General features: G+C 36.9%; 1 protein-coding gene across 2 annotated transcripts in view; it reads right to left on the reverse strand.

The window, feature by feature from the left end:
• Kdm5b (lysine demethylase 5B) overlaps positions 1-16,488 on the reverse strand; it is an 87,736-nt gene that overhangs the window by 24,303 nt on the left and 46,945 nt on the right. For both annotated transcript variants that reach the window (XM_004625360.3, XM_023708050.1), the window contains exons 9-14: positions 14,746-14,865; positions 12,610-12,768; positions 9,684-9,865; positions 7,876-8,038; positions 4,317-4,436; positions 2,394-2,588 (exon numbers count right to left, since the gene is read on the reverse strand). In XM_004625360.3, coding sequence (XP_004625417.1) covers positions 2,394-2,588; positions 4,317-4,436; positions 7,876-8,038; positions 9,684-9,865; positions 12,610-12,768; positions 14,746-14,865 — 939 coding nt within the window. The remainder of the gene's footprint in view (positions 1-2,393; positions 2,589-4,316; positions 4,437-7,875; positions 8,039-9,683; positions 9,866-12,609; positions 12,769-14,745; positions 14,866-16,488) is intronic.

Here is a 16,488-nt window from a genome sequence, read left to right on the forward strand (position 1 = left end):
ATTCTAACCATCAATGTAAATGGACTCAATTCACCAATTAAGAGAAATAGACTGGCACAGTGGATTAGGAAACAAAATCCAACAATATGCTGTATAGGAGACTGGGCGTGGTGGTTCACATCTGTAATCCCAGCTCTTGGAAGGCTGTAAATAGGCGGATTACTAAGAGTCTGATCTAGTTAGTAGTGAGATCCTGAACACCCTGTAGACCCTTCCCTAAAAATATTTTTTAAAAAAAGGAGAGATAAAAGATCAAGCCTATGGATTTTAGTTGAAAATGAAGTGTATAGTTCACAGCCAGTTTAATCTTACAAGTTTTTATCTGGAAAAAATATTTGTTTTCAGTTACAAAAATTAGCAGCCATTTTTATTTATTTTAGCTACAATTACTGATTTAAGATCTTAATATATCACTTAAATCCTCTGGGCATTGTGTTCCCCAGTATAAAGTATCAGAGGAAGTATGGATATTCTGCTCTTGATCCACAATAGAATGGACTCCATAAAGCAACATTCCAGTATTCTACCCAAAGATCCACATTTGTTTTATTAATTTTAATTTTTTAACTTTTAAAATTTATTTTGAGGCACATTTCAAAAAATTAATGTGACTGTATTTGTAGATATGACTGTTCCTGAAGAACCCAATAAAAATTCATTAGAAAAAAAAAAACAACTATTCTACATATTAACAGAAACAACTGGAGGCTGAATATTTTAAAGTATAATTTAAAATAAAACATTCAGCCATACAACAGCACCCACCAAAAAGGTAACTATCCCATGTCCATGGTCTAGAAGATTCACCATTGTTAAGAACATACATTATCCTCAAACTATCGTAAATTTAATTTATTCCCAATTAAAATCCCAATAGGAAATACTTTGGTAGAAATAAATTCATTCTAAAATAAACATGGAGTAATTAGAAATATAGTTCAGTGGCATAAGTGCCTGCCTGGCAAGTGCAAGATCACAAGTTTGATCCCCAGTACCACAAAATAAATAAATGTGGAAATGGAAAGGAACTTTTTAAAGACAAAATAAGTTTTTAAATAAGCACAGTTGGAAAATTCATACCATTTAATTCCCAGACTTCTTAGTAAGCTACAATTATGAAACTATTTGGTTATCAATGCAATAGGATAGATAGATGCCTATGTTAACAGAATGAAAAAGTATGCTACCAGCTCTCAGAAGGCTGAGGTAGAAGGGTCGCTGTGAGCCAGCCTGTGCTACAATACAACAAGGTCAATGCTAGTCTGAACTACAAAGTGAGACCCTTGTCTCAAAAAAAGAAAAAAACCTAATGAAATAAACCCAACAATGCAACAGAATGGAATAAGGCCAGAAGTAGACTTATACATACGTGATGAAATAATTTTTACCAAGGTGTCAAGGCAATTGAATAGGAAGATGAAATGATGCTAGCTAGAACAACTAGAAATTATGCAAAAAACAATTAATAAAAAAAAAAGAATATATAGAAATAATGCAATTTCATACAACCAAATTAGAAAAAATACTGACATACTGGACATCATCAAAGTAAAAAACCTGGTAGGCATGGTGGCACATTCCATAATCAATAGGAATATATAGAGATTGATGCAGGTGGACTGCAAATTCAGGACCAGTCTGAGAAACTCAGTGACTTAGCAAAAGCCTGTTCAAAAAAAAAACAATGAAGAAAAAGAAAAACCTCCTCTCTATGAGAGATGTGCTAGAAGAATCAAGACAAAGCACTCTTATACCAATCCAATTTACAAAGAAGCAAAAAAAAGAAGGAAAGAAACTGGGGGAGGGCATATTAGAACTTTTGAATGCAAAGATCCTAAACCTATTTTATCGGTACATTTCTGGAATAAGCAAAACTCAAATTACAGTGCTGATAGGATTTGGGGAAGCTAATTGTTAAAAATTAATCTCAAAATACACTTGAAATTGCATCAATATAATCTAATTATTTTAATAGAAGCTAAACCAATTACACATAATTACTTACAACCTTGAGGTTAAAAACATTGATGCAAAACTTCTTCAGCTAAGTGAAGGCATCAGTATATTTAATTATAACCATATATCTATTTACATTAGATAATTTCATCTTAGGTATAAAAGTTACCTTTGTATCTAAACTAAAGTCATATCATATGACTTATTGAAAAATTCAAAATTAAAGTACCTATTCAATAAATTGAAATTTCCTCACCTGAAAAAAAAAAAAAAAAAAAAAAAAAAAAAAAAAGAGTGACAAGAGAGTACAGTGCATTTATTAGAACAGCTTTAAAGGAAATTAAATACTAAGGAAAAGTTTCTTAAAATGATAATGAAGTGCACAAAGACACTAGTAAATTAGATCTAGTGGCAATTAAGAGTTCCATAAAACTTACCAATTTACGGACAACTTCTCTTAAAGCTTTCTCATCCTCAATCATAATGGCCATGTCTTTTTGAACAGTGGAAGCCACTACAACATCCAGGACGTCAGCCTTCGAAGCCATCTTGCAAATCATCTCATCATGGGAAAATACGCAATAACGGTGAAGCAAGCGATAATGTTCCACACACTGTCGGCCTAAGGGCAGCTGTGTCAAAGGACAGAAGAAAGTATATGTCATCCATTTATCATCATCTTCTTTTTTTTGAAAAATGTATTTAGTAGGGGGTCTACAGGGTCTCATTACACAGATCAGACTCATAGTGATCCTGTTTTTCAAACTCCCAAATGCTGGGATTACAGGCATGTGCCACCATATTCAGTCTCAAAATCACCTTCTCAGCACACGTGGAGAGAAAGGGCCAGCAATGCATGGGGATCAAACCTGGTCCCTGCATCTGCCTAAGCAGGCACTTTAATCTGCTGAGCTATCTGGCCAGCTCTCATTTATCTTCTATTTCCACAAAATTTTCATTTGCAATATCAGATTTTCAAATAATACATCCCAGGTCAAAACATCACCACCTATTAAAAATAAAACCAGACTATAACCTTCTTTTTTTTTTTTTTTGGTACTGGTAACCAAATTCAGGACTTTGGTTTGCCAGGGAAGCGCTTATGCTGCTGAGCTATCTCCCCGGCCCTCTAAGCTTACTAGACTAGACCCTGAGCAGTATTTTATCCTGCTATCCCAAATATCTGGCATATTAGACATCTTAGTTGTAGAAGTGTTTTTAAAAAATATATTAGTGGTGGCAGGAGAGATAGCTCAAGAGGCATAAGCACCTAACTTGCAAGCTCAAGGACCCGAGTTTGACCCCCAGCCCTGTATGCCATGTGGGCGTTGGGACCCCTGGATGCACACACCTATAGTCCCAGCACTTGAGAGACTGAGACAGGAGGATTGCTGTGAGTTCAAGACCAGCTTGGGGGACAAAAGTGAGCACAAGGCCAGCCCAAATTACAGAGAGACCTTCTCTCCAATAAACCAAACCAAAACAAAACAAACAATAGCAACAAAATGAATTAATGTGCATAACAATATGGAGAACTAGAAATATAAATTTCTTGAAAGACTGCTGAGCTATTACATTCAACTCACTTCAAGACTACAAAATGGACAATAAATTTAGATATAACTAATGTTATTAAAAAACACTGCAACAAAATGATCATGTAGATTTAATACCACACATACCCATTTACATAGTTCTTTTAGGTAAATAAAAAGCATTAATAAATACTGATAAATATTTAATTTGAACTGAAACCAAATATATCAAATTGCTGTTGTGGATAAATTTAAGCCAGTATGTGCAAAATTTCAAAATGGTACTGTGTGCTACAAGTCTGCATTGAGCTTCAGTCACAGTATAAATCAACTTTCCTCATTAAGAAAGTCTTCCTATAAAAACCAGGCTACTCAGGAGGCTGAGACAGGAGAATTCTTGGGCTCAGGTGCTCTGGGGGTGCCTAGGCAACTAATGACACCCCATCTAAAAACAAAAACTCTACCACACAAAAAAGAAAAAATGTTGGGCTTGGTAAGCAGAGTTCAATGTTAAAGCTCTTGACTCACATGTACAACACCCTAGATCAATTCTCCAGCACCAAAAAAAAAAGGAGAAGGACAAGAAAGAAGAGGAAATGTTTAAAAGAAAAGAATCTCAGCTGAACTAAGCACTGTGTACACCCTTGATTTACAATGTGGTAAAATGGTCTTACCTAATTGTGGACTGAGAAACAATGTGCAGGTTGGCCATTGAGCAGCAATGGGTGAAGTTACCATACACATGACAATTTTTCAAGTTCTACAAACCATTTCCACAGGAAGAACAACAAATTTGAAAACGTTCACTCACTCATAATTACATACCCAATCAACAGTGCAGAAGTTCACAGCCTCAGCGAAATTAAAACCTTGGTTAAAACCACTGTGGTAGGCTCTTGGAAATGTAATCACAAACTCCCCAGCACACTGATTTGTTCGATAAACCTAAAGAAACAGATATTGGAGACTTTAAATATTCTTCAGTACTAAAATTCTCACCAGATAATTTGGACATATGCTTTTAGATGATTCTACCCTCCCCCGCAAAAAATTACAGTTTTTATTCCAATTAAAAGTTAACAAGATGCTGGGCATGGTGGTACATGCCTATAATCCCTGCAATTTGGGAGACTGAGGCAGAAAGATGTTACTGTGATAGAATATCATCTAATTTTTGTCAGAAGATAGAGTAATACCCAAAGGTAATAAGTATCTCAACACAAAATATGGTCTACGTTATAAAAGTATAGCCATCCTTTTTGAGAATGATCTATCTCCCTACTTATATCTTTTATTTGGAATCGGGATGTGTTGTGATATGTTTCAACACTACACAGTGAATGTAAACATTAGGTACCACAAACATGGACTAATACACTAAATATTGTGGCCACATCCAAGATCAAGACACATCTTTCTAGAGCTTTCAATAACAAATAGCTGGGGGCCGGGGAGATGGCTCAGTGGAATAAGTGCCTCCCTGGCAAGCGCAAGGGTTAGTTCAATCCCTGGTTCCACCAAAGAAAGAAAGAAACAAAAAAACCCAAACAGCTGGCCATGACCTATGTGTGCCATACGTTTGCCACAGCCCCTTATTCTACTGAGCCATCTCCCCGGACCCACCACCAGCCTTAATGTAATGTTATCATCCTTAAATAGGATCTCCTAATAACACTTTAAGAAATTATACTCTTTCATGAATCTCACAATTTACACAGCCTCTCCTGAACTAGACCTCATAATTACCTGCCTAGAAGCTTAATTAACTCAGCAGATATATCTATATCCAATCTGTGTAGTGAGACCCTGTAGTTCCTGTACTAAAATACAAAAAAAAAAAAAAAATGTGTCTTGTTACCAACTTGGGGTGGGGCAGAGATTGTGTATGTGATGATTGATATACTATGTCAATTTGACAAGCTTAAAAGTTTAATTAAGCCAATCAACAGGAAATCAGGGCGCTTATTTTGTAAACATCCTCATCCCCCACAAGAGAGGACTGTGTGAGTGCTACCCCTGCCCTAGGGGGTGGTAGCTGACAAACAATATAAGGAAGGGAAAAAGCCCCTGCACCTCCAAACACGCATTCTTGTTGCTTAGCTATCTTCTGCCATGCCACTCTGCACTGGAGTCACTGATTATGGATTGAAACTGCCACAAGCTGTGAGTTAAATAAAACTTTCCTACCCCAATTTTGGGAGTACTTTCTCTCAGCAAGAGAAAATTAGCCAATACATCACTCTCTGGACCCACTTCACACCAAAATCACTTGTGTTTCTCTACACATACAAATCCTTCATACAACTTCTTACATACCAGATTTTTCTTTTTTGTGTATTTGTGGTGCTGTGGATTAAACCTGGCCTTGCACATAGAACCCACTGCTCTATCACTAAGCTACACTGTCAGCCCTAGATACTTTCTAAACCTTCAAATTTCTGTATCAGTGATTGTTTAGTGTAGTGCCTAGAACAAACAGCATTGATACCAACTGATACTTGTTAAAAATGCGAACCATCAAGTCCCACTGCAGACCAACAAAATCAGAAATGCTGGGGCCAGAGGTAAAACAGAGGCTAATGTTTAAAGACAACTTATTGCATTAGCACAGACCCTTCTACCTGGATTACTTCTTCCTTCCCTGCTCTTTGCCAAACATATTCTATAATAAGCAGAGGCTCCAATTATTACCATTTCAGATAGCAGCTCACTTAGCAGTCTTCTTGGATTCTCAACAGAGTAAGTCATTTCCCAGTTAACACTACAGTCAAGCTATACCACCCTTACCATACTGGTGTAAACATTATTTTTGCTTAAATTCTGAATCCCTAAATGCACACTTAATTGATGCATCAATTTCTGTAGATCCAGAATCTAGCCCACATTAAATCTTATATACAGCAAGCAAATAGGAAAAAAAAAAAAAATCAATCAAAATGAGGGGGAAAAAAAACTGCTAACAATGAAGAGATAGTAGAACTACAGTACTTATTGATCATTATTTCTATGCCACAGTCCATACAAAACTGATGATCCCTCAAAGCAAGGTCCTTTCTGCCTGCTCCCACTGGAAAGCCTGGGAACCTCAGATCACATGATCAAGAGTTCACATTATCACTGCCATTCTATTATTTACATTTTATTTAGCCAAGTAGGATGGATTCTTCAACTTCATACATCTCAGTCTGGTCTCCCCAAATACCTTTAGAGTATTTTACAAAAGGAAGCAGTCAGAGGAGTGTCACTTTGTATGATAGCAACTTTATTAACAGCCCCTTTTTGGATTCTTCCATGCTATCTAAGCCCAAGACCACCAAGTAAATTTCCACTTTAAAAAAAAAAAAAGGCCTAATTCAGTGAACAAGCATAATAAAACTAATTTCTATCAATCATGCTATTTTGGTTTGCCATTCAAAATTAAGATCAGGGCTGGGGAGATGCTCAGTAGAATAAAGAGCTTCCCAGAGAATCCCAGGTTCCGGAAAAAAAAAAAAAAAAGATCAAATAGATTCAGTAAACTTTTTTAAAGAAAGGACAAAGCCCAAAGGATTCTGATACCAGTTTACTTTTAACTGTAGCAGAATCTATCCACTTTTACAGTGGATATCTATCCTTCTTTAATAAAAGTAAAGACTCCTAAACTAATTTACACTGATGTTATTTTTAAAGTTTATCTTGCTGGGTGTAATGGTATGTGCTTGTAATCCCAACACTCAGAAGGGTGAGGCAGGAGACTTGCTAGAAGTTCAAAGCCAGCCTGAACTACATAGGGAGACCAAAAAAAAAAAAAAAAAAAAGTTAGTTTCATTGATCAAAGTAAAGCCATTGGGTGAGTGTGGTGGCTACACTTGTAATCTTAGTGCTCAGGAAGCTAATAGGAGGATCACTGCGAGCCTGACACCAGCCTAGGCTATAAAGTGAGTTCAAGGCTGCCCTGAACTACAAGCCAGCCCGTGGCTGGGGCTAGGAGATGGTAAAGCTATAAATAAAAATCAGTTTTGAAAGCACTCACAGTGATGGTTATACAACTTGTGAACATATTAAAACACTGAATTGTATACTGATAAACAAGTATTATTATTTGCAAAGTAAGGCTATTCAAAGTAAGGCTGTTATACCGATGGTATAAGCTATTTAAAAACAAACAAACAAACAAACTAAAAGAAATTAATAATAAAAACAAAAGAAATTAGTTTGTATGGTATCTGAGGATCTAGTCCTGTCAGGCTAATGCTCCATAGTACCAAACTGCATAAAATGGCTGTTTCTGCTATTACATTATACAATTAAAATACATAACTAAATCAAAGAACAAGTGAACTATGAAGAAAAAGAAAAATGGCGAATTAAGTCTGAGTTGAAGAGGCATTAATCCAGAACATACAGGCACTTCATGAGTCATCAGGGTATTGGGGTTCATGATGGTCACAAGCTGATGAAGAAGGTCAGGTTGGGACACAAAAAGCTCTGGAGCCAGTTTCTTCATGACATTTTCTAGTTGCTCAGCAGCATATCCTGGGACACCATACCAGGTTTTTGGCTCACCCCTAGAAATAAAATTATAAAAATAAATCACTGCAAAAATGACAACAAAATGATTCACTAATTCATAGTCTTCAGACCCTGCTCTGTGAGACTAAGCTACAAAGGAATGTTCATACTGAAAAAGTATCATTAGAAATGTGATCTGAACAAATGTAATATATTTCCCTCCCCCAAATATAAAGTTTAAGTATAAGAATTTCCATTTGTGGTTTATGTCCTGCTGACAGTTTTATTTGACTATTTAAAAAAATACACATTCCTGGGGGCTGGAGAGATGGCTCAGTGGAATAAGTGCTTCCCTGGCAAGCACAAGGACCTGAGTTCAATCCCCGGTTCCGCAAAAAAAAAAAAAAAGAAGTCTTTAATTACTTAAAAATAAATAAATAAATAAATAAATAAATACACACACATTCCTAGGATTTCTAAGACTATAGAGTATTTCACTGGTTACAGGATATATGGCTACCAAAAGTTCCTATAACAAATGACAAGGGATGATAACTGTTATAGTTTATATGTAGATGGCTCCCCAAAGCTAATGAAACCATATGTAGAGAAGACCTTGTGGACAATTAGATTGTAGGATTGTTATAGATGACTTGTGATAGGAGGCAGGGGTCTGATCTTAAAAGGAAATATCTTTCTTTCTGGCTCTTCCCTTCCTTGTCTACTTCCTATTCATCAAGCAATAAACTCTCTTCCACCATACCCATCTGCCATGCCATCTGGCTCTGGAACCAGCTGAGTATGGACTAAAGATGAAGATAAAATAATAGATCTTTTGTTCCTTAAGTTATAGGTGTCAGATGTTTGTCTCTAAAATGAGAGAAGAAAGACAGCAACTCTCCATCTTCCTTGTCCTTTACCCATTCTGATGAGGTTAAATCAACACTAATAGGGCAACTAGCATTATTAAAGAGCTTATTCTTCAAAGCACTCAATTTAAAAATGGGAGCAAATGCCCAGTGAAACAGAACTGATGTTAAACATAAATATCAACTTCCTTTTCTCATGGTATATCCTCAAAAATTCCTTGTATGAGGAATTTGAGTTTATAGATCTCCAAATATTTTTTTTTCTACTTAGAAGCAGGAGTGGGGATATGAAGAATGGCTTAGGTTGAAAAGTTTAAATAGTAAAGAAATCCAAGTATTTGTACTAGTGTAAACACACCCCAGCATCCCTCCACATACTCTACTAAGTGTTGTGATGCCAGAAATCAGCACAAGAAAAATGAAGCTGGCAACCCCAACGACTTAGAATACATGATGTACCTATACCCTGGCTCCTCTCCCAAAGTGGATCTGGGTTACCAGTGCCATCAAATGAGACTTCCCACAGTGCTTTGTAGCCTTTTTAAAGGTAAAGACTCCTTTACTTCAAATAAAAATTATCCTGTCCCCCAAAACATGCTACACTTGCAAAATAGTGTGTGTGCAACTTCAGAGGATCCATGGACTTTCTAGGAAGGTTTATGAACCACAGTCTTAACTTGAACATTTACTCTAACACTAGTGTGTATGTGTGCGTGATGGCAGGGGGTGGGTTGCTACTCTCAAGACTCTAGCTGAGACATGCTTGAGTTCAAGAGGAAAGTTTTTTTCCTTTCCAATCTGTAATAGTGATCATGGATTATGGGAACCTCACCAGTGCAGGTAGTTGATTGAATAGCTCCAGTGGTCTTCAATATGCCAACAGAAAGAAGAAAAACACATTCCCACATACAGCCAAGGCAGTTTCATGCCGCATATGTCTGCAGTAATGTGAGCAAGGACAGACTGCTCCATCACTGGCATATTGTTCAGATTCCAGCCACTATCAAGATATTCCTAAAAATAAGACAAAAGAGGATACAGTTTCATGCTAGCAACTTTAGAATTCTCCAAAAGCTGTCTGAAAACAGTCTCCTTCAAAATAACAGCACCAAGTGAATAGTGGACGTGGCTGACTTCTAGGGTGTATGCAAGCTAGGACTTGTTTCAAAAATTATTTTTTGAGACATGCTTTATGGACACAAACATGTATGCTTTTGCGGGGAGACAGAGTTCCATTACATTGCCCAGGGTGCACTGGATCTCACTATGCAGCCTCCAAGTTGTGATCTTCCTGCCTCAGCCACCTAAGTGATCAGACTGCAGGCACATAATGCCATGCCTGGCTCAGTATATACTTTTATTTCTTCTTTTTTTTTATGGATAAGGAGGAACATGAACTGTATTAACAGTATGATTGATCAGCATGTGCCTGGACATGTGTTAAATTTTTTATGAGCATTATGTCCTCTTCAAGACGAAATAAGAAAATGATGCTCTCATTAGCTCTAATTTTATTGGTAGAAAATAGTAATTTTCTATATTAAATAACTTCTCCATGTCATAGAAAATATGAAACTAGAATTTAATCCCTGCTAACTCTGGAAACTACGTTCTTTTTTATTTAGTACAGGTTCTATAGGGTCTCACTATGTAGACTGGACTTGTAATGATCCTCCTGTTTTCAGCCTCCCAGCGCTGGGATTACAGGCGCTTGCCACAACGCCCAGTCTCAATCTTTGTCTCAGTGTGATGTATGAGTCCACCTATATAAAGTACAAAAGTAGGAAAACTAATGAAGGAGGGAAGGGGAATGAAAAGGAGGAAAAGGGAGGAGAGGGGGCCTGTAGTGCATAACTGTACTAGGGAGGCTGATGCAGAAGGATCATCATGAGTTAAGAGGTTGGCCTAGGCTACCTGAGTTTAAGGCCAACCTGAATAACAGAGACCCTGTCTCAAAAAAAAAAAAAAAAAAGAAAAAGAAAAGAATCAAGGACAACAGGGAAATCTAGGCAGTTGGGACTGTTCTATTTCTTATGCTAGTGCTGGCTACATGGGTGTGCTTGGTTTGTGAAAGTTCATCAAGCTGTATGATTATGTACTTTTCTATGAATGTTAATTTTTTTTTAAAAAAAAGGGATTTAAAAAAAGAACTTTATTTTTTACCAAGATAGGAACAAAAATCATTTTATGAGGTGGGGGGTGTGGAAAACACAGACCCATGCTGGTGAGGCTGTGGGAGAAAAGGAACCTTGCGACTGTATACTGGTGTGTTATTTCCATGATATCAGCATGCAGATTCTTCAAAAAACTAATATTAGATATTCCATTTGACCCAGTTCTTCCCTTTCTAGGTATCTTCACAAAAGAATTACAAAGATATCATATTAGAGTGATTCATACATACTCGTATTTACAGAATCACAATTCAATGTAGTTAAATAATCTTGGAAGTAGTAGTATGTCCATCAACAGATGAATGGATAAAAAGAATACTTTTAGAAAACTGAGTACTACTCTGCCATAAGAAAGATAAAACATTAGTCTTTTGTAGGAAAATGGATATTACGTGAAGTAAATGAGACACATAATCTTAAATGGGGTCATCGTTGCTTTTGAGAAACACAAATTATTAATAAAGAGCAAAATTAAAGATCATAGGAAGAGGACAGGTCTTTCACCAATGAGAAAAGGATCAAGAGATGGAGAGAAAAGGAAATGGAGGGAAAGAGAATGGAAAAAAAGGAACTGGGATGTGTTATGTACATGTACCTATACCATAAAAGGAACGTAAGCATTAGGAACTGCAAATACCTAATAAAATGTTTTTTAAAAAGATAAATAGGTATGGTTTCTATCCCTCTGATTTTCTTCAAAAGGAGAAAACAAGGTTATAGAATCTGAAGTCAAAAAATAGTTAAGTAATTTGCTCTTTAACCACAAGGTAGTGGCCATTAGCACTAAAACCGTCATTCAACTTTTCTTGAAATCACTGAAAATCTCGTAAATAAAGATCTGCTAAAAGTAATCATAAGTAGTTAAATCAAGTTGACCAAACAATTTCAACAAATAACTCAATATCCAACTCACGTAAATGGGCTTTTATTTTTAACAGAAAAGTTTTTTTTTTTTTTTTTAAAAAATGCCTTTTAAAAGTTTTCTTGGGGCTGGTGAGATGGCTCAGTGGTCTAAAGCACCTACTTAGAACAAGCTTAGCAAAGCACAGAGACCGCAGTTCCATCCCCCAGCACCACATGCCAGCCAGCCCCGCCCCCTGATGGGCTGAGCTGGCCACACACACACACACACACACACACACACACACACACAAATAATAAATAAAATTAAAAAAAAAAAAAAGTTTTCTTGCTGGGGATGGTGGTGCATGCCTGTAATCCCAGCACTTGGGAGGCTGAGGCAGGAGGATTGTTGTGAGTTGGAGATCAACCTGGGCTACAAGTGAGCTCAAGGTCAGCCTGAACTGCATAGTGAGATCCTGTTTCAAAAAGACAAAAAAAATTTTTTAAAAGTTTTCTTGTAATAGATAGGATTCACTATATAGTTCAGGTTAACCTTGAGCTAACTTATGATCCCTCTGCTGTCACCTCCAAAGAGCCAAAATTCCAGGCATGTGCCAACCACACCATAATGCTACTCTTAAAGCTTATATTATATCCTTTAGATCAAGAGACTATGTAGAGAATAGCTTTACATGCAAAGCTGCCCACCAACTAAAAGTGCCCCACACAGCTTGGGCCTACCTCTTCTTCAGGTGAAAGTTTGATTTTTCCATCTCGAACAGGAAAGCCACTGCCAAATTCTTTTGAAGCAATATCAGCTCCATATTCCACTGTAACATCTTCTTCAATAGTGCTTACCAGTCTCCAGAATTCTTTCTCAACCAGCTCTGTGGGAACCATCTGGGAATGTAATTAAGAAGGGTGAAAAAATGAGCTTTTTTAGTCATTCACCAACTGCTGCAACCAATCTGACATGGTAAATTACATAAAAAAGGAATATCACAGAGCAGGATTCTAAGGAAAAATCTTGTCTATAATGGTCTATAATTGATTCCAGACAACTTAGGCAATAAGAATTTTATAATAAGCTAATCAAAACAAACAAACAAACAAATTGAAAAGAACTAAGAATGCTCTCACCCAGGTGTGGTGGTATATGCTTATAATCTCAACACTTGAGAGGCTGAGGCAGGAAAATCACTGTGAGTTCAACCACAGCCTGGGCTACATAGTGAGCACAAGGCCAGGATGAACTACTACATACCAAGACCCTGTCTCAATAAAATAACAACAGACGAATTCATGTTCTTGTATTATAGACCTGGCCACAATTGTAAAAGGGAGCCAAGAAAGTAAAATGTTGGTGTTGTAAATGTTTGAGAAATGTAGTATACTAATAATAGCTGTGTCTGAATGACGCTTTTGAATACATTATCTGGATCCATCCTTTTATTCTTTCCACTAGAACTGGCTGAGCATAATGTACACAAGCACAATGAAAAAGACAGGTTGCAGGATACAGATACAAAGAGCAATTACTCTGCAGCAGCATGTCTTAGAATAAAGAGCCAGAGGACTGTAAGAGACCTGTCATTAATCTGATTTGAGTTTTGAGGCAAGGAACTTAAATATGTATTAATAAATGTGGTCATCTTTTCAAGAAAAAAAGCCAACCAAAGACAAGGTGACATGGTTAATAAATGTATGCAGGAACATTGTAATGAACAAGTCAAAAGAACTAAAAATTCAAATGGAGTATAAATCTAAGCCTGGGGCTGGGCTATAGCTCAGCAGTAAAAGTTCCTGCCTGCCAAGTGCAAGGTCCTCAGTTCAATTCCCAGTATGCAATAAAAAAATAAGTCTATCTAAACCTATTAGCAGGTAAACATTTTTATGTAACAGGAAATATTAGTCATGTTAGGGAAAACAGGTTTGCTAGCATATTTGGGGCATTCTATAAATTAATACAGCTATTAGAGTGGGATAAGGGACAAATATATTCATCTGATAATCCAATTAAAGAGATCAACATGCATGACCCATTTGTTACAGCATTAGTATTAAGGAAAACCAGAAACTTAAATATCCATTATTACTGCAGGAATAATTTAATTCTGGTATACTCACTTGAAGAAATATTAAATGCTTCTTATGCTTCTAAGTGGTTAATAGAGAAAAATGACATCCTGAAGTTTATAATACTAATTTAGATTACCTAACAATGTACAATAAATGTGCCCCCAAGGCATAGCACACTGCCAATCACATAGCAAATCACTCCATAAACTTTGTGAGCCCAATATGGTGCTAAATGCCTGTAAACCAAGCACTCAGGAGGTCTCAGGCCTCAGGATCACTGTTGAGTTCAGGGACTGTCTGAACTACATGTGAGACCTTGCCCACAACACCAAAAAAAAATAAATTTTACAAAGTGTTAAATTACATGTGCTCGGATTAAAGCGCCTGCAAGCAGGTGCAGGGGTCAGGGCTTCGATCCCTGGGCCTGCCGTCCCGGCCCTGCCCCCGGAGCGCACTGAGAGGGCAATTGAGACTGGGTGTGGTGGCACATGCCTGTTAATACAAAAAATAAAATAAAATAAATTACATGTGCTGTGCTGAAAGGACTGAAAGGTAATTTCTTATTGGCCTTATATTACTGTTGTGTGCAATTTGTATAAAAGTGGCATCTAGTGAAGTCCTTGAATGAAAAATCAGAATGCATTTTACAATACTGTAGAATTTTAATATCACCAAACGTTAAACGTTTCTTTCTACATAATGACTATCAATATGAGGCTCAACTTAAATCTATCTTCAGGCATACATTTCTCCAAAAGTTATTAAAATTCTAAATCAAAGCAGTATACATGTACATACATGAACTGGCATGTTGAAGTAATCAGATTTGAACGCATCTGCCATTTCTCCAAAAGTACGAAGGGTATAGTCCCTGGCTGCTTGTTCAAAGCCAAATGCTTCTTGTGGCTTACTACATTCCTGTAAACAAGAAAGTCCAAATTAGTACATTTTAAGTTTCATTTGAAATAATTTCTGAGCAATAAATCTAAACTTCATGAGGAAAAAAATGTGACCTACATGACACTTAAAAAGGGCCAATTATATGCTCAACTGTCAAAAGGACAGATAATAGCTAGGGAGATAGCTTGGTAGTCTAAGTGCCTGCCTGGCAAGCGCAAGGACCTGAGTTTGATCCCCAGTCACACCGAGCTGGCCTGGAAATGGGCGTGGTAGCACACACCTGTAATCCCAGCGCTGGGAAAGCAGAGATAGGAGGATCAGTATGAGTCTGAACTGCACAGGAAGACCCTCTATCAAATAAATAAAAAATTTAAAACACAGAACAGATTTTTAAAAAAATCCTTTTACTTAATTTTACTTCTATTTGCAGTCTACATTACAGAGGGAAAAAAAACCTACCTACATAGAACGAGGTTGTTTGCAAATAAAATATCTATCTCAACAACCATTGCAGAGTACCATAATTTAAACATGATAAAGACAAAATCTAAAAGCTTTGACTTCTTTCAGGATCAAATATTGATTCTGTAATGAAAATGAGAGGAATGACATCCTTCTGAACACTAACTCTATAAAATAGACACCAAATCTATAAAATGGATCAAAATGGGAGACAAAGCACCTAATGGAAACAGAATGGCTCTAGACCTGCCAATATCTGATTATAACCTAATGCCAGCAAAAACAACACTGGAGGATTAACAGGAGCACTATAAACTGCTCAACATCACACTGGACCAATGGAATACCTAAACCCATTAAGACGTCCTCTCTTACAGGCATTAAATGTGTAATTCAGCTAACACCCATGGTTCCTTTGCCCTGTCCTCTATCTAATAATCTCTCATTAAGAAGGGTACTCTTGGAGAAGCACTAAAATCTTTTCATCCAATATAAACTTTTTTTTTTTGGTACTGGGGATCAAACTCAGGACCTTGCACTTCCCAGGCAAGTACTTATCCTGCTATCACCCTGCCCTTTAAACTTCTTTACCTATTATAATCCTTTTCTTAAGATGGTATCTCACTACATAGTTCATCTTGAACTCACTATGGAGCCTAGGCTGGCCTTGAGGTGGCAATTCTCCTGCCTTAGCCTCCTCAGTGCTGGTATATAGGCATATACCACCACATCCAGCCTTTACTATTATAATCTAAGCAAAACACAAATGCAATAATAATAATATTCTTACTGCTTCAGACTACAAAATAATCTACACTAAAGTCCTTTTCAGATTCTACTGATTCTAGTATCAATAAGCACAGTGCTACACACGAAAATAAACTTAAAAACTAAACTAAAATGACATAATTCAATTTGCAGGAAAAAAGTATATATTAACAATGACTATCTTTATATTGTGAAGTTGTGTTTCTATTTTAAATTATTCAGTTTAAGAATTCTTTTTAAAATTTATGGGGCTGGAGAGATGGCTCAGTGGTCTAAAGCACCTACCTGAATCAAGCTTGGCGAAGAAAAGGGACCACGGTTCGATCCCCAGCACCACATGCCAGCCAGCCCCGCCCCCTGGTGGGCTGAGCTGGCCACACACACACACACACAATAAATAAATGTAATAAA

This window comes from Octodon degus, unplaced genomic scaffold, assembly GCF_000260255.1.
Source record: "Octodon degus isolate 3935 unplaced genomic scaffold, OctDeg1.0 scaffold00009, whole genome shotgun sequence".
NCBI lineage: Eukaryota > Metazoa > Chordata > Mammalia > Rodentia > Octodontidae > Octodon > Octodon degus.